Raw genomic sequence first — 21,306 nt, forward strand, 5'->3', positions numbered from 1 at the left:
TTTCAATTTCTCAAGAAATGTTTATTAGGAAAAACTTTTTTTTGTTGTGTCACACATCATATACTTTTTACAGAGCTGACAAAACAAATGTGGATTAGCTCACTTTTTTAATGAAGATCAGGACAAGATAGGTGTAAATATGGATTAAATGAGTTCAGAGACCAGTTCAAGCTGATTCCAAAGGTATTATACAAAATGAAAGAGCAGACTGCACAAGACAACACAGAAAGGACAACTACATATACACATATTTATGCTCAAGAATTATTTGCTAAATAACTAAAATGCATTTTTTAATAAATGTAGAAAATGTAACAAGAAGTTGGTCATAGAAATGTTAAAGCAGAGTAAAAGAACATGTCACAAACAGTATTCAAGGAAAAAAAAAATCTCTCCTGTGAAGTTTAAACCACAAACTCAAATACATTTCTTGCCAACACTGATTTAACTGTGGTTAACTTGTGTGCATGCATCTCTTCCAAAACAGGTATAACATAGTCTACTTGTAAGTAGGAGTGATATCAGTCATTAATTACAAGAGGACAAAGACAATGCCAGACACTGGACAGTGAAAAATTCCAGTCAATTATACATGACAAAGTTCATTGTTCCCATATGTAAGAGATTTTTTTTGCTCTGCATCTTCTTGCTCATGCATCCAGATGTTTAATGAGTGATGAGTTGTGACAACGCTGCACAACTACTCGCTGGTCTCATCCACTTTCCCACTGGGGTCACACAGGTCTCTTTTTTCTGCCATGCTGTAGTGAAAAGTTGGAACATCACAACCTGTGAAGTCCAGCTTCTTGGAACTACTACAGTTGCTAAAGTCAAGTTTCTTGGGGTCGTCACATCCAAACTCCAGCCTTTTGAGCCGAGCTAGACTCTTTATGCTGCCAGGAGGCCTACCGGGGCTGACCTTATATCCTGCTGCTTTAGTGGTACCAAGGGGCCTTCCGGGGCTTGTTTTAAACCCAGCTGCTCTAGTGGTCCCAAGTGGACGTCCTGTACTTGTACGGTAACCAGCTGACTTTGTAGTCCCTGAAGGCCTCCCTCTCCTGCCTGACTTCACTATGCCCTTCTTCTTCTTCGTGCCATCGGGCCCTGCTGCTTCACTGCCTCTGATTCTCAGTGTCTGAGGCTGGAAGTCATTCTGGGTGTCTTGCATTTGGCATGTCATGACTTTGTGCATGCTTTGTGGCAAAGTGGACAGGCCAGCAAGAGACAGCTGCAAGCCAGGGTTTGCTGGAGAGTGGTAGAACTTGCTGGATTGTGTGCTACATAGATCAAAGTGGGTGTCTGGATGACAGTCCTCTGACAGTCCACCCATGCAATAGTCACTGCTGCTGCTGCTGGTAACTTGATGCATCATTTTCTGTGGGGGTGCAGAGATATTAAAACATTAGACAAAGAAAACACGGGACAAAGCGGCTGCATATGGAACCTGTGCCACAGTAACCATTTAAAGAAGCATTTAATTGCTTACTTTTGCCGAGGGAAGCAGGCCTTTAAGGCGATACAATACAAATCCTAACTAATGTCAAGACGAAACCCGGCAAAGTTACAATTAGCAAAGAAATATAGCTTACAACGAAAAATTAACGCACGCATGTTAAATCCAAATATAATACACTACTTTAACAACGTAAAACGAATAGTTCGTACCTCATTTGTTGGTGGCTCATGGACTACAAAGGGTTAAGCTCGAGTCGCATACATTTTCTTTCTCTGACAGGCACATCATCTTTATGAGGGATCTGCACAATCTACGCCATGATTTCCATGACTACTGTGATGAAGCTGGACTGCGATTTCTGTTTTTACATGCTGATTTAATCCTTTCATCAGAGGTTTAGATGACAGTGGCAGCCATTTTCGCCTAGAAAAAAAAATATTAAAACAGGATGCGCTAGCCACGCATGCGCACAAGTGCTTAAAGGAAACGTAGGCGCAGTCACCCAATGTGGCTTGCCGAATTAAGACCTTACCAAACAAAGACGCATCATAATAACATGTGGGGCTCCGCCAATAATAGAGGCAAGACCATGAATTAACACTTAGGTTACAACAGCTTTCATAACCCCACTGGCATTTACACAATAGTTGCTATTTCTAGAGCTTTTTTCCCCATTAATTTACTTACACACATAGGTCTACAGCATTACTGTAGGGCACAAATATTCATACACGTCACACTGCCAACAAATGAAGACAAAAAAACTTTCATTTTTCTTTTGTTTTTATTAACATCCATATGAATAAACATAGACATTGTACTTATGGAGCAATTTCAATGCTAGAACAGGAAGCAGCCAGCCTGTCTCCAGATGGCCTTCTTCAATCTTCTGCAAAATTAAGTCCACAGGACTTAAGTTTCCCTGATGAGCTTGGTCAGCTTCTGAATCTTTGTTTTTGTGGACATGTCAACATACTTGTCCCCGATGCTGACAATCATGCCACCCAGGATTGAAGGATCCGACTGTTCAAAGGGGTAGAAAAAAACAATTATTATACTCCAATAGATTGACTAAATGGCAAAATATTAATGAGAATCACTTTTATTTCCTCTGAAATGGGGATAACAAAATAGACCCACACCTTTGTTTCCAGCTTGATAGTTTCACCTTTCTGAAGAAAACCCTTGAGGGCAACTTTTAGGTCGGCAAGATTAGCATCATCCAAAGGCTAAGATGGAAAAATATTTATCATGTGATCATACAGTAATATCCAGTAAAAATATTACACTTAATACCCTTAAAGTAGTCAATAAGAGCCGTTTGGAATAGCAAGATGAAACCACAGTACATAGTATAATTAATGTCCATTTCTTACCTGAGCAGTGGTCACAGAGCAGATGACTTCTCCACGGTGTGCACTCATCATTTTACCAAAGGCAGAGATCACATCACCAGTTAGAGTCAGACGACCATTATCAGACAAAACATCTGCCAAATGAAGACAATACAAAAGGAAATTTATCACTTCTCAATGTGGTCCACTAAAAAGAAGACAGCCTTTAATATACATGCATCCTCTTTAGCAATCCCATTATCAGCACTAAATACATAAATATATTGTTTTAGATGTCTTCAGTTACATATGGCATGCTCCTCTTTAACTCAACATTTGACTCAAATATGAATTTTAAAAGTGCTATTAATATTTCACTTCTTAGCTGACCATAGTTTATGTGGAGTAGAGATGAAACTTTATTGAGCTTGGGCAGTTCTTCATAAACTATTTCAATGTACATAGTTTAAATTGAAAACATATATTTCTACTAATTAACTGATAACTGTGCACAACACTGTTGTTAAGAACTTCCATAACTGAAAGACAATACAGACTAGAGTTAAAAGAGTTTCAAAGATGTTAAAGCTGGAAAATAATGTCCAGTACTAAGGTCTGACATGCAAGAGCCTTCAACCTCTTGGAGGTCATAGGACACACTCAAACTCCTGAGCCATTGGTTTAGCCATTTAGTCAGGTTAAGGTTTTTGCATTGCACTGTATAAAGTGACTTTTTTTTTAACCATGTATCTATCTAAAATAATCAGTGCAAGAAAAATACTTTGTATATACAGTTTTAGCTATTCTGTTTTTCTTTGTCACCAACTATTGAAAACCTGAGACAGTATCATGTTAGGAATCATTTGTTTTTTTCATCTTTCTCTGCATGATAATAATTAGTGTTTCACAGGCTCCACCATGTGCTGGTGGAATACTCATTTGTTACTTTACATACGTCAGCATTGGTTATATTTTGGTTTACCTGCCAAAAAGCTGAACTTGACTTCTTCCATTCCATCATTAAAATATACAAGTGTATTTTTTTGATTTACACAAGGTTACACTGAGGCAGAGGCCAAACATAGGGCAGAATCACATAGTCCAAGCCAGCAATGACTCACTGATGAGGTTGACGGTGATGGGTGAGACCTTAGCCTTTGTAAGTGCATCATTGAAGGCTTTCTGTTTGAGGCTGCGCTTAACATGAGGATTCATAACAATACTGGACATCTTGGGGTCCTTGATCATGGCCTTAAGAAATAGAAAGGCAGACAAAAAATATATCAGTTTGTGTACTTAATAAAAAGTAAGGCTGACACTGCTTGGATTAGAAAAATCATACACTTTGTTAAGGTCATTCCTCGTATGAGTGACACATATACCTTTAAATACTTAGTTATTTGAATTTGTAACACATGTCTACATCATGTATTGACCTCTATTTTGCCAGAGAGTTTAATTTGTACTTGATAATAAAAACTGCATCTTGTTTATACACTTACAGCCACTTTTCCCAGTTCCTGCTCCACTTGGTCCAGTTTGTTCTGCTTACTGGCAGCTGAGAACAAAGCAGTGGCATAGCGGCCCTCCACTCCATAGACCTGGATAGGTGGCTAGAAACACAGAGAAATATGTAGAGATCTTTCTGCGACCACCAACTTCACTTATTATCCAATACTAACGAACGATTTGATCTCTGCAACTTGATGTCATTTACCTTAACCAGTTTTGCTGCAGGTCTGACCACAGACGTGCTGAGCTGGCGGACCTGGAAAAGCAAAAATATGCACGGTTTTAACATTAAGAGGCCAGATTAAACTAATATACTATGGCACATTTTGCACCGTTGACGTTAAGACAGCTAGCCAAAAAGCTAACATGTTAGCAGTCATTCAAGTGCAAAGCCTCGTGTAACTGTATCCAACATTTCATCTTATTTCCTTATCTATGACGCAACACAATAATGGACATTTGTTTTCTTAGGTATGAAGCGATGAACTATAACAGTTCTACAGGATGAAATCACCAAAATCATTGAATGTCGTACCTGCTGTCCTAGCATGAATGCTGCCATTTTCTCCTACAGCCGTCCCGAATAGAACATATGAATGCGCATGTGCGCTTTGACAGGAAAACGTCAAACGGTGGGTAATGTAGTCTTTTACAGTGTCGCAGTTTATCCAGCGGGGAAACTTGTTTGAGTTGGGTTTTTTAATCTGTTCTAACAATTCTCACCATTTGATGTCCAAACATTCCACTGAAAATAGAAAAAAAATTATAAGTGACAGACTAGCAGTATTTAATGTTTTACAAGCTAGCAGCATTTGCATCATTCAGATCCGTGGCGGGTGGATATTATTTTCATGAGGCATTTTACATATATTTAATAAGTTTTATCCCTGTGTCTATTTGCACTAACTGCTAAATTTAATCCGTCAGTCTCTGCTGCCTATGGAACTATTTTGGTGAAAACAGCTGCTGTTATAACCTTTAGTCAGCTACTCCCAGTTTAGTCCAGCAGGGGGAGCACCAAGAACAAGCACGTCCGCTTTTTAAATAAATAGCAAAAAGAAACCGCAGATGACAGGAGCAAATTAAAGCAAAATACAGTAAATTAAACAAACAAACCAAGAAATTAAAAAAAACAGTCAAAAACAAATTAAATCCAACGAAGGGCCATCAAGGGATGCGGTGACGTAAATCTAGATGCTGCTCAGCCTCGCTTTGGACAGGAGTCAGATGGGCTGGGTCTGCAATATCTCAGAGCTACTTCATAGTATTTGCGATAGCAGCTTTTAAATGGAAGCCCTTCGGTGTTGAATGGGGAGCAGGGTATTATTTATGTAACATGTGAGCTAATTATTTTTACACCACGAGAACAGGGAGCCGCAGGTCAGTTGACGCATTGGTTAGTGGGGGCGCACACGCACATCCACACACACTCTCAAACAGAGGCTGCGAATGACCAGAGCCTGGCAGGACGTAGCGTAGCCGGGCCATTAATACGTAACGTTATAGTGAGAGGTTTAACTGAGCTTTTTAAAACCTGGTCGGCTCACCAGCTGACGGCAAACCAGGCATGGACGACAAGTCTTTCACCAAGGAACTGGACGGATGGATCGAACAACTGAATGAATGCAAACAGCTAACTGAGAACCAGGTCAAAGTCCTCTGCGAAAAGGTAAGGTTTGCGCAGGAAGGCAGGCACACCGCCGGGCTATTAGTACCCGTCATTAGCTCTCTAGTGCTAGCAGACCATTACGTGCCACTCCTGGTTCTTTAAAAACAGTAAAAAAAAAAAAAAAAAAAAAAAAAATAGCCTGGACTAACATCAGCTAATGCATGTGTGGCCTTGTTTTGGAGAGCACCATTTGGCTGCAGCTGCAGTAGATTGCTAAAACCACTTGCCAGAAGATGGAGGGAATGCCTGCAAATATGTTCCCTAGCTACGCCCACTCTTGGTATCGCTTTACCACTGGAGTGCACTGCTACAGCACAAATAATCTAGTGCATCTTCCATCATGTAGCACAGGATAAATATGGTCTTTCTGGCCTTGAAATACTTGTTTACAACCTATAACCCGCTGTGCAGTCCAGCACTGCACCATCCTCTGACTTACCTGTTAATCACCATCATGCTGTGTTTACTTGGCTCCTCTTTGTAGGCCAAGGAAATCTTGACAAAGGAGTCCAATGTGCAGGAAGTGAGATGTCCAGTGACAGTTTGTGGAGATGTCCATGGCCAGTTCCATGACCTAATGGAACTGTTTAAGATCGGAGGGAAATCCCCAGATACTAACTACCTCTTCATGGGAGACTATGTGGATCGGGGTTATTATTCAGTGGAAACAGTAACTCTCCTGGTTTCTCTTAAGGTAAAAGCAGATTTACCAAACAAACCAGGATCCTTTATACATGTGGTAAATGATTGCTGGATTGCATTTACTTTGTCAATTTATTTGTATTTGTAGGTAAGATTCCGTGAACGAATCACAATTCTCAGAGGGAACCATGAGAGCAGACAGATCACACAAGTGTACGGCTTCTACGATGAGTGTCTGAGGAAATATGGAAATGCCAATGTTTGGAAGTATTTTACAGATCTGTTTGACTATTTGCCCCTCACTGCACTGGTAGATAACCAGGTGAGATTATGTATGAAGATGTGCATTTATCCACTCACTTATCATGTATAGCATATGCCACCATTTATTTATTTGTATTTCGTACTTTTTTCCTTATAGATTTTCTGCCTCCATGGTGGATTGTCCCCTTCAATAGACACACTGGAACACATCAGAGCGCTGGATCGCCTGCAGGAGGTTCCTCATGAGGTAGATGCAACACATGCTAAGTTGATATTGATTTGACATTATTTTCTCTAATATTAATATTTTGTGTATCAGACATGTGGCCTAACACAGAGTGATCCCTTAATTAGGCCAATGTCAGACAAAAAAGTGACCCCCATGGAAAAGTGACCCGTGGGTCAGTTTTCTGTTATAGAACTCTGACCCCCCCTCATGAAAAAGTGACCCACCCCCAATAAATCATCAAATTTGTACAAATAAATAAATAAATAAAATAAAAAAGTTTGTTGAAGGTATATGTAAATACAAAACATGTTATGAAAAGCACAAAAAAATATAAACAATCATGCATTGCACAAACATACAAGCACATGATATTACAAATATATCTGTGATTAACACCTGTTATTTACTCAGAAAAAACTGTTGTTGGTTCAAATCCCATAACCTTTACTGCAATCTGTTTTCACCCATTCAGTGTTACATAGTTTGTGTTACAAATATTACAAAATTGAAATATATATTAGAAAATAAATACATAAAAACATTTTTTTCCCCAAATTTTTTTCATAATTTAGGGTAGATTTCATGTCTATGATGTCTCGCAACTCTAAAATGAATTATTATTTACTTCAATGGCTATATGAATGAGTGAATTTAGTAGTTTCTGGTGAAAATTTCAAATTATATACATATATTTAACCTAATTATGATATCCAAATGTATTACAACATTTTTATTAACATACAGCTCAAATTCATATGAGGGGTCAACATTCTATGGGGGTTGGTTAGTTTTCCATACTAGAAAACTGACCCACTAGTCACAATTCTAGAAAAGTGATCCAGGGTTCAGAAGTCATTAAGACACTGGCCTGGTATTCTGAACGTAGTTTTTAATATTAAATCAATCTCTAGCTAAACATCACTGCTGATTCTTGATTTTCAGGGTCCGATGTGTGACCTGTTATGGTCCGATCCAGACGACCGCGGTGGATGGGGCATCTCCCCCCGTGGTGCAGGCTACACCTTCGGGCAAGACATTTCCGAGACTTTTAATCATGCAAACGGTTTAACCTTGGTCTCCAGAGCCCACCAGCTGGTAATGGAGGTATGGTGCTTTAACAAGTTTACTCTGCAAATGTAATCCTAATTTTCCTGATGCTCTATGCTTTACATGTTGGGATTTTAAAATAATGTTGATGCTCTCTTGGTATAGGGTTATAATTGGTGCCATGACCGTAATGTAGTGACGATCTTCAGCGCACCAAACTATTGTTATCGCTGTGGAAACCAGGCAGCAATCATGGAACTTGATGACACACTGAAATACTCCTTGTAAGTATTAGAGTGATAGAGACCAAGTGTTTACATAAATTGGTGGTAGTAGAGCTTGGCAGATGGTTAATATTAGACCTCTCAACTATAATTACTGACTCTGAGGGAGAATAGTAGCTCAATGATAGCTGGAAAAGTAAAATTACAGGTTGAATTATTGATTCGTTGCTTTGAGTTTGACTTTGAGTGACGTAGATGTATTTATTTTGATGTTATTTTAGTAACAGTTTATCTTCTAACAGTCAAAGATAGCTCAGTATCTTCACTGTGGATGACATCAGCTGATCAGGAAGCAATTGGCTTTTTACTGCTAAAAACAATTTATATTCTACCAGCCTTTAAAAATCCACTATTGATCGACCTCAAATGAATATTTTTGTGGAGACTGAATTGATAGTTTATTTTTATTGAGGACATATATTGCAACTTCCATAAATAAAATGAATAATGTAAATGATTCTTTACACAAATTAATGAGACTTGTGTTTTTTTTGTGTCTTAGCCTACAGTTCGACCCTGCACCACGTAGAGGAGAACCTCATGTGACGCGGCGCACTCCTGACTATTTCCTGTAATTATTACAACACTTTGTCAGAATTTGGTGAGGATGGCAACAACATACACAGAGCCTTGAGAAAAGAAGCATTCATAGCCCCATGGACCAAAAAAAATGTGTGCCATAATCACAATGAAATGGAAACTATCACATTTAGCTAAAGAACACCATCCTTTTGACTTTTTCCTCTCTGTGCATGATGTTTTTATTGCAAGAAATGATTGCTATTATGAACTATACTGTCACAATACCTGCTGGTTTGTCAGGAAAACTGAATGATCTAATGTAAGTAATCTTTGTGTTAGGTTGTTATTGATGAGCAGAGTATGTTGCCATAATACAGTATATACACTGTAAGCTGCATCTTTCACTTGGCATGGCCTCAAATCAAAGGTTGCAGTTAATATAATGTGAACTCTTTTTCTTTTTGTAACCGAAATGCAACAAGTTTTGTGAAGTGAGACAATAGGGTTAGATGTCAGAGATGACATTGTTCACTTTTGTATTTGATTTTTATCACACACTGACAGACTATGTTCTTTTTTATACCCTATTATAGTGAAAGTATCTCTCGTTTTGCTCTGCTGTATCAACTGGAATTTATTTAAGTAAGCAATATTGGTACCAATTACATCGGTTGTTAAAATAACTGTTTTGCAGCTGCCAAAGACTGAGGCTGCTTCGTCATGTATTTCCTTTAGTCGCCAGTAGATGGAAACAGACAGCTAAAAACAAACTGATGATCTTCAAAAAGATATCCAGCATATGGTGATAATTGGGCGCTGCAAATGCTGACAGTGAATTAACAATTAAATATATATGTATGTGTGTGTGTGTGTCTTTACTTTATTATTTGTATTACACTTTTTATTTTATTTTATTACAGCATGTGAATATGACATGGGTTGATTGATGTTAATTTTTGATGAGTTTAAGGATGACAAATTTTGCTTTTATAATTACTATGTTTTAATTTTGCCAACGCTTTTATTATACGAATTTATTTATTTATTCCGCTTTATCATGAACCGGTGTAAGCTTTGTGTGTTTTAAATGGCATTTTTGCAAGATAAAATGTGGCCTGATGATATAAGACGAGCTGTGCGTAAAGTTGTGTGTGGAAATCATGCAAAGTTTCACCAGTTATTAAATGATTTACAGCCTGTTAGTAAAATCAGGCTGAACATGTCAGAGCATTAACGGATGTAGTCACTGCTGAAAATAAAAGTCACATTTAAAGGAATCGTGTTGAAGATGAATTTGTCGCCTCCTTGAATTTTACGCGGTGGATTTTTTTCTTATTGTTGCAATAAAAAAAAAAATAATAGCGGGATATTTAGTTAGTGATCATTAGGTACAGTTTCAACAAGGCGCATCTCTGTTGGGGTTTAAGGTGTGCAATGTGCTTCCTGGAGGCTGGACTTTTATTTTCTCAGTGTGGTTCCTTCCACTGGGGGATGTGCGTCCGTGCGCTCACTGGCTGGCCTTACGCTGCTGCATGTTAAATTAGCTGGCTGCAGCCTTTCAGGGACACCTCTTGCGGACTGCTGGAGCCCACAGTGCAGTAAGTAACCTCTGCTATTTTTTAAATCCCTCATCAAGACGTCGACATGTGAAGAGCAGTGTGCACTAAGAGTCTGAGATCGCCCAACTGTCATTAGACATGTTTGACTCCAGGAGAAGCGCTGGATGCTTGGATGTGTGGATGTGGCAGGATGATACTAGTTGAATCTGGGGCACACAACTGGACAATGATCGGGCTGGACAGATGGACAGACGAGCCATCGCAAATGATTGTTTCTTTCATTTTGGTGTGTTTGTGTGTGGGTTTCATTTGTGGAGGGTCTGTGGAGTGGAGGGATCCACAGACACCTTCAGTTACAGTCCAGATTTGACTGGTCTACGTCGGGTTGAACAATTACCCACATCAGTCACAGAGCATGTTTCTGCTTCGATCACACACAGAAAGCACATTTACTTCTGTCGGATGTATGAGAATGAAGCTTTTAAAACATCTAACAGCAGATAACACGCATAGTCCACGAGTGATGTGGTTGATGGTGAGGAGTTGTTGTGAATTGCAGGTTAATGTGTAGCCACGCAGGCCGTCTTTGATTGGCTGAGAGTGAGGGCACAAGCAGCTCAGGGTGTAGAGATCAAGAGTCCAAAGTTCAGTCCACTGATCATCCCGTTATTACATATTTTTTATCATCTTCTGATAGCTGTGAATAAGGCTTGAAAGGAGAAAGTGCTTTGAAACAGCGGAACAGAACACACTCTTGCAGCCACAGTGTTTTATTGTATGTTCCACGCCAAAACAAGGGGGTGTTGTTGCTATCTCGTGAGAGCCCCATGGAGTTTAATTCAATTTAAAGAGACAGCACGTCTACTGCACTCCAGGCCGCCAACAAAAAGAGTTTGCTATTTGTTGTCAATCTCGCAGCCATCTTTGGTGCAATTCCAGGTAGAGTTTCATCATGCTGCTGTTACTGCAGACCCTCATCCATATGAACTGGCTGCACTTCAGTGCAATGATCTCCCAGTGGTTGCTCTGGAACATGGAACAAATGGTTAAAAACCAGATCAGACTGGGTTAGCTATGTAGTAAACCCCCACAGTTTGATTTTCTTTGGGAAGAATGAGCATAGAGAGAAAAACAGCAAAGTCTGGTTGTCTGTTCAGGGCCGGTCTTATCTGGTTTCAGTGGGTGAAGTTCAATGACACTTCACTCACTCACTGTCCTTCACATCACTTCATGGATTTTTGAATTATTTGCAGGTGTGCCATTTACGATCAGGCTTTGTCCTTTGTTAAGACCCATTTGTAGTCATAGTTTTAGGGTTGGTGTGTGACTATAATAGGGCTTTGCAGTTTAGTGCTTCACAACCTTTGTGTCAGGTCAGCCATCACCATAGCAACATAATGCTGAATAAGCAGCATGGCTATCCAGAAAATAGTGTTTTTGTTTTTTGTTTTTTCACAAGTCTGACTTGTGTCTGCAGAAGAAAATAAGGAGTGAAGGGCTGTTACTCCCAGAGTGACTGCCGGGGCACAGTGTCAGATGCATGGAATACTACCAGTCACTATCAGCTAATTACAATGCACCTAGTAATGTTTCGACATAATCAGTCCATTGTCTCCATTTATTAACTTGAGATAAGCGGCTCATTTCATTTCTTCCGTCTCTGTGCACTGACAAAAACCTGATATGATTCCTTTTTCTTTTTTCAGATAAATATGGCAGCAGAGCTATCCACTTCCATAAACATCAATGAGCCCCGGTGGGACCAGAGCACATTTGTGGGTCGTGCTAAGCATTTCTTCACTGTCACAGACCCCAGGAATATCCTCCTCAGCAACGAACAACTAGCCCACGCACACAAAATCATCACTGACTACAGGTAAAACCAGGCTGGAGCTGCAAGGCCAAGAGCCATCCACCAATAACCAGACAAACTTTCAGTGCTGTCAGTAAATAAGTTTGCTTTAAATGTCATTTTTATTGCTTCTCAGGAAAGGTGTAGTTTCCCCAGGACTGACAGAAGATGAACTATGGAGAGCCAAATATATATTTGATTCAGCTTTCCACCCTGATACTGGAGAGAAGATGATCCTGATTGGCCGCATGTCAGCACAGGTTCCAATGAATATGACGATCACTGGGTGCATGATGACATTTTACAGGTAAGAGCATGTGTTGGCGACATTTAGAATCAGACTCCTGACAACAAAAAATAGGATGATATTACTGCCACTGTTGTCTGAAGTGTTTTGATTAGTTAAAATGTTAAACAGGAGATAAATGATATGTCTAAGTTTTGGTTTAATCAGTGGGCTGATTTCCTAAAGATAAACTGTGACAAAGACTCAAATTCATCTGATAGATTTCAGTTACATGCCTAAATGTATCTGTTGCAGACAGCTGTATAGTAATTAACTCTTAAGTATAAGTACGGATGCTTTATATTTCTGGGTAAATTGATTTTTGTTTTTTATAAAACATAGCTGAACATGCCACCACTTTACACAGAAAACATTTACTTTCACGAGTAATTTTTATCAGGTCAGATGTCTTTTATGGGTGAAATTCAGAAACAGTATTAAAAAAGTAATGTATAAAAAAGTTCAAAATGGAGGGAAAAAAATGAGGCATTTGATTAAACATTTGCCATTTTTGTCATTACCTTATAATTATTACTGCACTTTTGAAAAATGTCTCCAATTTATCATCCCACAGTGTCCGTAAATCACAATTTTATTATTCATTTTAATCGGTTTATGAGTAGCTCTCTGTTTAGGTGTAAAAAAATACTGAAGACCAAGGAACACTCTGTGGATGTGTTATGCATGAGACATCTGATAATACAAGCTCAGAAAACAGAGGACACTTAGTACAGGACATCCTATGTTATAAAAGGGAAGTGGACTCTGTGTGTCTCAGGCATCTCACAAAATCTGGAAAGAGCTGACTGCTGCAGTTTGGCATACTTAAGGATTTTTGGTCAAGGAAAAGACTAGCGAAAATGACAAGTTGATAGGACCAGTATTTTGGGAGATATTTGTAATTTTGGAATACAGTGGTGTCCCAATGGTCAATCCCATTGATAGAATCACCATTGAAGTGGGTTACCTAGCAACAGATAAACAATAGGGCCATGTTGCCATGGTGTCAAATTTCATGTGCAGAAACAGACTTGCCAGATGAGAGGTTATTCACCTGAAAATGCCAGTGGAATTTACCAAGAAGGGAAAGAAAGTAAAGGAATGAACTGTATCAGAGTAGCTACTTAATGAATACACTCCTTAATACACTTTGGGATGTTCAAACCCTAAATACCAATATACAATAAATTAATCATTTGTTTATCGAGTGAGTGTCTTCTCCATTAACTGGTCATGAAAACTATTAAAATACCTACAGTCTAATAATACAGAAATCCAGCCACTGCTAAAGAAGACAAAAGGAGATGGTCTGGGTCAAATATCTGTCAGCCTTGATCTTGATAGTTTATGTCAGAGGAGACAGCAGAGCGGCCCATGTTTTAACCTCACAGCCTAAATTTCTCCAATGTTACGACCAGAGTATAGAAGAAAACTGTTGAAATGTCTGACAACAGCTTTGGTCCAACATGACGGAGGTGTAGCTCTGAAGCTTTCACTTCACATTAGTTCAAGTTGTTTGACAGTTGCATAGAGTAGACATAGAGATCAGAGTCAAAAAAAACAAACTGTGATGCTTTTTGTGTATCACTTTCAGTCCAAAATATCAGAAAAGTAGCTCTGTTGCAATGGATCGATGCATTATTCAGCATTTTTGGCACCGTTGGTTAGTTTACCTGACTGTTACCATGTTAATAATGATGTGGTATTATTACTTAAAGACCTAGAACTATTTTTGTGGTATTTGTGGCACTACGTTCAAGATTTAAGTAATTCTTCACTATTTATTGTAATATTATCCTCTGCATTTTCCATTTTTCAGTGACATCAGGTCTTTTTTGTATATTTCATTTACTGTTTACTGGATGTTCATAACAGCTCAATAAATTCAAAGGTTATTATATTGAAACAGAGATAATTGAAGGGAAAAAGTGACTTTTTTTGGCAGAATATATCATGAAGTGAACCAAAAATCAAGCATCTACACCCCTGTCATGTGTCAAAGATCATGGGTTTTATGGTGAATCAATACTGAAGAATCTGTCTGTTTCCACATTCACTGTGGAGTCTCTGAACATCCAAATAAGACACTGATGCTGCCAAAAAGCTGCAAAACTGCATTATATCAGAATTAGTTAAATGTATTGATAAGATTAGTGATTCTAAAGTTATTAAACATTTTAGATCGGTAAATGCTTTTGCTCACCAGGGGCTGTTTATGTCTAAGGGTTAAAGTCAGCCTTTATTTTTGTAAATTATCCTGGAGTCGACTAAAACAAAGTACAGAAGGTTTTCGACTGGTCTAAAAGGATAGATCAGTATCATAGATCAACACCTTTATTAAACCACCTCCACATGTTGTTATTGTTAAAGATTCCTGTATTTTTTGCAGGACTACTCCAGCTGTGTTGTTCTGGCAGTGGATCAATCAGTCTTTTAATGCAATAGTCAACTATACCAACAGGAGTGGAGACGCTCCAATCACAGTCAGGTAAGAGAGTGATGTTTTAGCGCAGACATCGGCCCATTTTAACCCTTTAATTCAAGACTGTTGTGTGTGTACAGCTGATGTGACAGTTAACTCTCTTGTTTGCAGTCAGCTTGGCACAGCTTATGTGTCTGCCACCACAGGGGCAGTTGCCACCGCTCTAGGACTAAATGCACTAACAAAGGTATCAGTTCATCTAACCCCATTTTACATCTCATTTTAATGTTTTCATCGCAGATGCATTTGTGTTCTGACACAAGTCAGTTTTGCTCAGATAGTCTCTTTGTCACGGAGCAGCCATGTTATTCACAGGGTCATGCCTCAAAAAAGAACGAGGTCTAGTCAGCTTTGATTATGTGTTTGTCGGAACATAATGTGTTATAATAAAAAAAAAAAAAAAAAATCCCTTCCTCTGGTCTTTAAACCAAGTTATATTGTGACCCTACTTTTTATGCTTCTTCAGCACATCTCACCTCTGATTGGACGGTTTGTTCCATTTGCTGCTGTAGCTGCTGCTAACTGTATCAACATCCCACTGATGAGACAAAGGTAAGGATAACATGTTATTATTTAATTCTATTTTAATATTATTTACACTCTTATACTGCAGCTTTATCATTTAGAAGTCACAATATATCTTCTGAAGTGTATCGCAAAGATAAGCTGATGTTTTTTTAACAAACTTGGATCTGTTTTTTGCCTTCAGAGAACTTAAACACGGCATTCCTGTAACAGATGAGAATGACAACAGGTTAGGAGAGTCAACGAAAGCTGCACAACAGGCTATCTCTCAGGTTGTGGTCTCCCGAATCCTCATGGCCTCTCCAGGAATGGGTATGACCTGCTTTGTAACAGCAATTCAGCTATTTTAACCCCAGTCTGATTAAAAAAAAACAAAAAAAAAACAACTTGTAAACCACCTGCATTTTGAAGCATTTTACTGGTGTCTTTTCAGCCATTCCCCCATTTTTAATGAACCATTTGGAGAAGAAGGCCTTTCTGAAGGTAGGTAAAACTCAATACTGACTTCACACAAAAATGGATGACTGTAAATACGGCAATAACAAAATTATCATGATATATTTAAAAATAACAGAGACATGTGCAGTAGACAGTGGGATATTCTGAAGGTCCTTTTAGCAGTCACACATGAGAGCAGTAAAAAGCACTGAGGACATGAGGCCACTCTACTATAGGGATTCACCACTGCCTTTGTGCCCCTCATTCGTGTTTCTGCCTGGTCTTTTCAGAAGTTCCCATGGATGAGTGCACCTATTCAAGTCAGCCTGGTCGGATTCTGGTGAGTTTTCAGAGATGGTCCACCCTGATAAGCTGCTATGTGGAATTCCTTTCAAACTATAACCTTATTTCTTCTCTCGAAAAGCATATGCAAGTATTATATCACTAATGGTAAAATGATTTCACTTAAAATATTACTTTTATTATCAAGGATCCTCAATGTGATCCACCCAGATTGATTCTTCCTGTGCCTTAAAATAATAAAAACTTGACTTTGCATCCATTTAATATTTCTGATTGTTTTAGGAATAATTTTTAAGCAATAGCAAGAATTTTGGATTGAATTTGAGGAAGTTATGTCAAGGTTTTCATTCAGTGTTTTAAACAGAAACAGGAACAATATTAATTTTCCATACAGTGATTGTATTACATAAGTGCTTGTCCTGTTTTTTCAGTTTGGTGTTTGCGACTCCTCTTTGCTGTGCACTGTTCCCTCAGAAAAGGTGAGTGAGTTCTTTACATTTGTACTGTATTTATTCATGAAGATAAATAGAAACACCTGAAAATATCTGAAAATGTTTTCTTAAAGGCTCATATACACAAAACCTAAAGAAAAAACTCTCTGCCAAATTATATTAAAAAAAAAAAAAAAAAAGAATTGTCTCTGTGCTGCTACAGTTCACAATATGAGGCAAACAAGATGATAAAACAGATAGAATTTTATAAAACCACTCTGACTTGATGCTTTTTTATTTCTGAATGTTGCTGCTTAGGATATTTTCTCTTCTGTACAGCTCCTCTGTTACAGTACAGTGTATATAAACTGAAACAGTCACTCAGAACATTTTCATCATATTGTAACTCATGCTTCTCTGTTCTACTGTTATTTCTTGTTGTTTCTTACCCTCATTGTTTCTGGTTCTTTGAATGCATCAGGTTCAAACTAATAAAACTGTTCTAACAGCAAGAATTTATGCATGTTCAACCTCTTATACTACTACTACCAATAATAATAATAATAATAATAATAATAATAATAATAATAATAATAATAATAATAATAATAATAATAATAATGAATAAGAATAAAATGCTGAACTTTATTTTGATAGCACTTTTCAGCACATGAGACAAAGTGCTTTGCAGCACTCAATCTAAAAATCTTCAAAAACCATATAATATGCAACAAACAATACAATGAAAATAACCATTTCACAAAAAGCTCCTTTATCCCTGTAAAGCCTGAACCATTAAATCTTTGACAGAAAATTCCAGTTATTTGAAACTGGAGCCTTTATTGGTCCTTCTGAACAACTCCCCAACATTTTTTTTGAAACACCAATTTCCATGTATGAGTTTCAACATCAGGTCTCAGTGCTCAAATATTAACATTTTTGCACAAACAAAACATAATATAACACAAACATGTCTTTCAAATTGGTAATCCATTTTCAAAATTGGCAAAGTTCTGCCTCCTTCCTCATTAATGATATTCTTGTAGTGTCACTGGAAAGGCCTCCAGGGAACAAATCCCTCCCCCCTGGTGGATTATCCGTGTACTGCATGTATCTAATTGTATACATCAGGTTTCTCAAGAAAAAAAATATTATACAGATCATGCAGAGGGCTTCAAAACTCATATATCACATATGATACATTTGGTGTTATAGGGTTAAAAATGTGTCCTAAAATCAGACAAAGAATGAGTAACTGAAACTTACTGATTCAGTAAGTCTGATATCCTCTTGTAGGCTGGCGTCCCTGACAGCAAAGTCCAGTCCTCCTCTGGTTTCTAACCTAGACCTTGGAACGTCCAAAGAATTGCTGATTATGTCCTGGCTCATAGGGGGATGAAAGTTCAGAAATATCCAGAGTGGCTAGCTCAAATCTTGGCTTAAAAGTAATAAAATGAGTCTAAAATTGGTTCTGAAATGCACTTGAAACAAAGGATGTTAAGACTGGGGTGATAAGAGAGTATTCTTTTAGTCATGGCACACAGTTTTCTCTGTTTGAAAACTTTGTGCCTCCAAGCTGTTTTGAAGTTAGCTACAGGACCATTTTCTTACTCATTTATGATAACCTCCAAGTCAATAGTCAAGCTAACATAGCAGAACTGCCTTGTCTGTAGTTGAATATATGCAGTGTCAGCGTGATTACGCTCTGCCTGAACTGTTGCATAATACGCCTGTGCAGTATGTATTCGACCCATTAACCCTTACATTCCTATCTCCTGGATCCAGCTCCATGTCAGTCAGCCGCTTGGAGCCGGAGCTGCAAGAGAAAATCCGGGCCAACCACCCAGGAGTGGAGAGGGTGTACTTCAACAAAGGGCTATGAGTGTGCACCCCCCCCCCCCCCATCCAAACACTGCCATAACACAGCTGCAGGCTCAGTCCTCGCCTCTCTGCCAGCCCTCCTCATTCAGTGTGCCAAAGTTAAGTTTGTGTCTCCTCATCTCCACCGTTCAGATGGATACTAGAGGACCCCCCTCTCTCAGTCAGTCTATTTGTAATGAGATGTTTGCTTTTGTCAATGTGATTGCTGACTATATTGTAACTGCTAAGGAAGAATTTCTCCAACTTGGGCGAATGCAAAGCCTGATTTATTTCATGAGAGATGTAGTGGCCATTGTAAGATCGTTCAAAGTGGACATTTTTTCTGTGCGGTATTTTTTTGAGTTGGTGACTCGTCAACATCATATCTGATATAGGTAGGAAGTTACTTAATTCCATACCTGCATCACGGTTACTACAATTAGACTTAAACATCAAACAGCCCAAGACCTCTGCAGCTCATGAATTTGCCAAATCTGTACTTTTAGACCTCTCACAACGATTACAACCTCCTACACTTTATCTCAAAGAAATGCTTTCACTTTTACTCAGTTCATTTTGCCAAATGAATGACATTCAGCAGGCCTTTAGGCATCTTCACATCTAATCACAAACCTAAAAACAGTTTTGCAGGGATGCACCCTATAAAATGTGATGCTATAATGGCAACAACCATTGACGGGCCAACAAGGTGCTATATGATGTCTTAATAATCAGTATTAATGTGCTATTTATTCTGCTTGCCAAACATTTTAGAACAAACCACTCACTCCTCTCATGAGCACCACGCTCCTCAACCAGCATCTGCTTCAAATAAAAGTCTTTTCTCTGTGTATTTATTCATTACTAGGCTACATGAAGGAGAGCCTACTGATGTTGACATAATGGATTAACAATAGTTTTAATGTTTCAGCAAAACATATTAATTATCACGTTCCTTAAACCCAACCTGTAAAAACCAAATCCAGGATTTTCGGAATATCTGAACACAATGATGCCACAACAATAACTCATTCATGCCTTACACGTGTCTGACCTGTTTGGTATCTGAAAGTATATCTAAAATGTTTTACCATTCCCACAGTGGACATCTAAGTCATTGTTTTCAAGGTGTTATTAGGCATTTTTTAATACATAGTTAGAACCTATGGGGATTTTTAGATGCCAGTATCAGGATAAAATAAGCCAAATAGATGTTATTCAGATATTATTTTTTAACTTCAAGAAGGATACATAGTTGGATTCATATGACAAGTCCTGTTGGAAAAACTAAGACCTTTGTGGATTTAACCTGGTGTGGGGACCTGACCGGAAACTCAGAATGCTAGTTAAAGTTGACAGTCTTATATTTTTCTGTTGAAGTCAGAAGTATGTACACTGTGTTACATACGGTTACATCAGCACACCCTATTACTCAGCTCTTGTCTAGTGAGCTGATAAAATGTATTTTTTGTACTAGTGCTGCAAAAATGACAGACAATAATACTCCTCTGGTATGTTTGGATACAGTTGGTGTGAACTTCAACAAACATTAAAAAGTATTTCTAAAGACTTATAAAACTGAAAGTCAGATTTACAGCTACGATACTTAACTGTGAAGATGAAGTCTGGGCAGATTTCAAGAGACTGAACATCAAATCTATAGAAAAAAACTAAACAAATGAAGTTGGTGGACTTGAAATATATGACAAAGTATATATACAGCATTTAGCAAATATTTGAGCAAACATTCTAAATCTATAAAATCATTACATGCGCAGAAATCATTTAGTCCAGTTAGTATAAATGTTTACAATTGAAATTCTTACATTTCACAATCATTGATTTGATTACATATTTGCATATTTTGCTCATCATGGTGTGTGATTTTTGTAAAGTGTTTAATGTTTAATATAATGTAAACCTATTAGCATTTATCACTGTATAAGTAACTTTATTTTAGATCGTCAGTGTTTTAGAGAAATGAGTTGGAGCTGTTTCCTACCTGGTGGAAGTGAAAACTATTGTTCTAGTGTTTCAAAGTATCTGAATGTAGCATCTTCAAATTACAGCTGTTTACAGTTTGTCAGTACAGAAAAGCACAATGTGGGAAGACCTTAATGCTGCACATTTTTAAAACTTGCTGAACGTGTTTAGATTTCTGACTGCTCTACTTTTCATTACATCTTTGAAGTGAAGATTTATACATCAGTGAAGGAAGTAGCAGAACATTGATGATCAACCTTAAATTTCTCGTCAGTGGGTATTATTTCTCCAACTGCATGTAACAAGACCTTATTCCTCTGATGTATTAAAAGTCTAAAATTAAATGCTTAACATGTAACTCTCTAACAAGCCCTGAATCTACCAAATCAGATCAGTCACTACAGCCAAAGTGATGCATTGTGGAAATCAGTCATTTACAGTTTTAATTCAGTGAAATATCTGGGGGAAAAAAAGAATATTATGACAAACAATGGTATGTGCTTGTTTTGCAGTACACTGGGGTGATGTAATGTTTAGACTAACTGGATGAAATAAAGTTGATAAAATACTGTATGTTGTGTGTGTTTGTGTGGTGCATCTAGCGGCTCTACAGGGCCATCTTCTGGTT

General features: G+C 38.1%; 4 protein-coding genes across 5 annotated transcripts; 2 read left to right on the forward strand and 2 right to left on the reverse strand.

Moving 5' to 3' along the window:
- Positions 1-3: 3 nt before the first annotated feature.
- On the reverse strand, positions 4-1,906 carry LOC115426880 (UPF0461 protein C5orf24 homolog). Its single transcript, XM_030145115.1, has 2 exons — positions 1,666-1,906; positions 4-1,375 (listed from the first exon to the last, which is right to left on the reverse strand). Exon 2 carries the CDS (start codon positions 1,370-1,372, stop codon positions 701-703), a length of 672 nt encoding a protein of 223 aa, XP_030000975.1. The 5' UTR covers positions 1,373-1,375; positions 1,666-1,906; the 3' UTR covers positions 4-700.
- A 315-nt stretch (positions 1,907-2,221) lies between these two features.
- Positions 2,222-4,950, reverse strand: atp5po (ATP synthase peripheral stalk subunit OSCP). 2 transcript variants are annotated; one of them, XM_030145113.1, is made up of 7 exons: positions 4,838-4,950; positions 4,508-4,558; positions 4,293-4,403; positions 3,912-4,041; positions 2,833-2,945; positions 2,599-2,685; positions 2,222-2,479 (listed from the first exon to the last, which is right to left on the reverse strand). In XM_030145113.1, the coding sequence occupies exons 1-7, from the start codon at positions 4,862-4,864 to the stop codon at positions 2,369-2,371; spliced, it is 630 nt and encodes a 209-aa protein (XP_030000973.1). In that variant the 5' UTR covers positions 4,865-4,950; the 3' UTR covers positions 2,222-2,368. The 2 variants fall into 2 exon arrangements, with proteins under 2 accessions (XP_030000973.1, XP_030000972.1); XM_030145112.1 differs by having other exon boundaries at positions 2,222-2,513; positions 2,546-2,685; positions 4,838-4,945.
- Positions 4,951-5,495: 545 nt separating this feature from the next.
- LOC115426878 (serine/threonine-protein phosphatase 2A catalytic subunit alpha isoform-like) lies at positions 5,496-10,236 on the forward strand. Its single transcript, XM_030145111.1, has 7 exons — positions 5,496-5,971; positions 6,456-6,665; positions 6,762-6,935; positions 7,035-7,124; positions 8,049-8,210; positions 8,319-8,437; positions 8,940-10,236. Exons 1-7 carry the CDS (start codon positions 5,870-5,872, stop codon positions 9,010-9,012), a joined length of 930 nt encoding a protein of 309 aa, XP_030000971.1. The 5' UTR covers positions 5,496-5,869; the 3' UTR covers positions 9,013-10,236.
- A 210-nt stretch (positions 10,237-10,446) lies between these two features.
- sfxn1 (sideroflexin 1) lies at positions 10,447-21,143 on the forward strand. The gene is made up of 11 exons (XM_030144719.1): positions 10,447-10,557; positions 12,225-12,394; positions 12,507-12,677; positions 15,046-15,144; positions 15,250-15,325; positions 15,605-15,690; positions 15,848-15,975; positions 16,097-16,146; positions 16,392-16,441; positions 16,836-16,883; positions 18,621-21,143. The coding sequence occupies exons 2-11, from the start codon at positions 12,231-12,233 to the stop codon at positions 18,715-18,717; spliced, it is 969 nt and encodes a 322-aa protein (XP_030000579.1). The 5' UTR covers positions 10,447-10,557; positions 12,225-12,230; the 3' UTR covers positions 18,718-21,143.
- The last annotated feature ends 163 nt before the right edge of the window (positions 21,144-21,306 follow it).

Source organism: Sphaeramia orbicularis, chromosome 10, assembly GCF_902148855.1.
Source record: "Sphaeramia orbicularis chromosome 10, fSphaOr1.1, whole genome shotgun sequence".
NCBI lineage: Eukaryota > Metazoa > Chordata > Actinopteri > Kurtiformes > Apogonidae > Sphaeramia > Sphaeramia orbicularis.

What these genes read in the sequence shown, in the direction of transcription:
- LOC115426880 (XM_030145115.1), bottom strand. Translation starts at nt 1,372, where the DNA reads ATGATGCATCAAGTTACCAGCAGCAGCAGCAGTGACTATTGCATGGGT.
- atp5po (XM_030145112.1), bottom strand. Translation starts at nt 4,864, where the DNA reads ATGGCAGCATTCATGCTAGGACAGCAG. An exon ending in CTGCAGCAAAACTGGTTAAG is followed by an intron (nt 4,404 to 4,507) that starts GTAAATGACATC and finishes CTGTGTTTCTAG; the next exon opens with CCACCTATCCAGGTCTATGG. An exon ending in AGGAACTGGGAAAAGTGGCT is followed by an intron (nt 4,042 to 4,292) that starts GTAAGTGTATAA and finishes CTATTTCTTAAG; the next exon opens with GCCATGATCAAGGACCCCAA.
- LOC115426878 (XM_030145111.1), top strand. Translation starts at nt 5,870, where the DNA reads ATGGACGACAAGTCTTTCACCAAGGAACTGGACGGATGGATCGAACAA. An exon ending in TCAAAGTCCTCTGCGAAAAG is followed by an intron (nt 5,972 to 6,455) that starts GTAAGGTTTGCG and finishes TCCTCTTTGTAG; the next exon opens with GCCAAGGAAATCTTGACAAA. An exon ending in CCCACCAGCTGGTAATGGAG is followed by an intron (nt 8,211 to 8,318) that starts GTATGGTGCTTT and finishes CTCTTGGTATAG; the next exon opens with GGTTATAATTGGTGCCATGA.
- sfxn1 (XM_030144719.1), top strand. Translation starts at nt 12,231, where the DNA reads ATGGCAGCAGAGCTATCCACTTCCATAAACATCAATGAGCCCCGGTGG. An exon ending in CATGGCCTCTCCAGGAATGG is followed by an intron (nt 15,976 to 16,096) that starts GTATGACCTGCT and finishes GTGTCTTTTCAG; the next exon opens with CCATTCCCCCATTTTTAATG. An exon ending in AGAAGAAGGCCTTTCTGAAG is followed by an intron (nt 16,147 to 16,391) that starts GTAGGTAAAACT and finishes TGGTCTTTTCAG; the next exon opens with AAGTTCCCATGGATGAGTGC.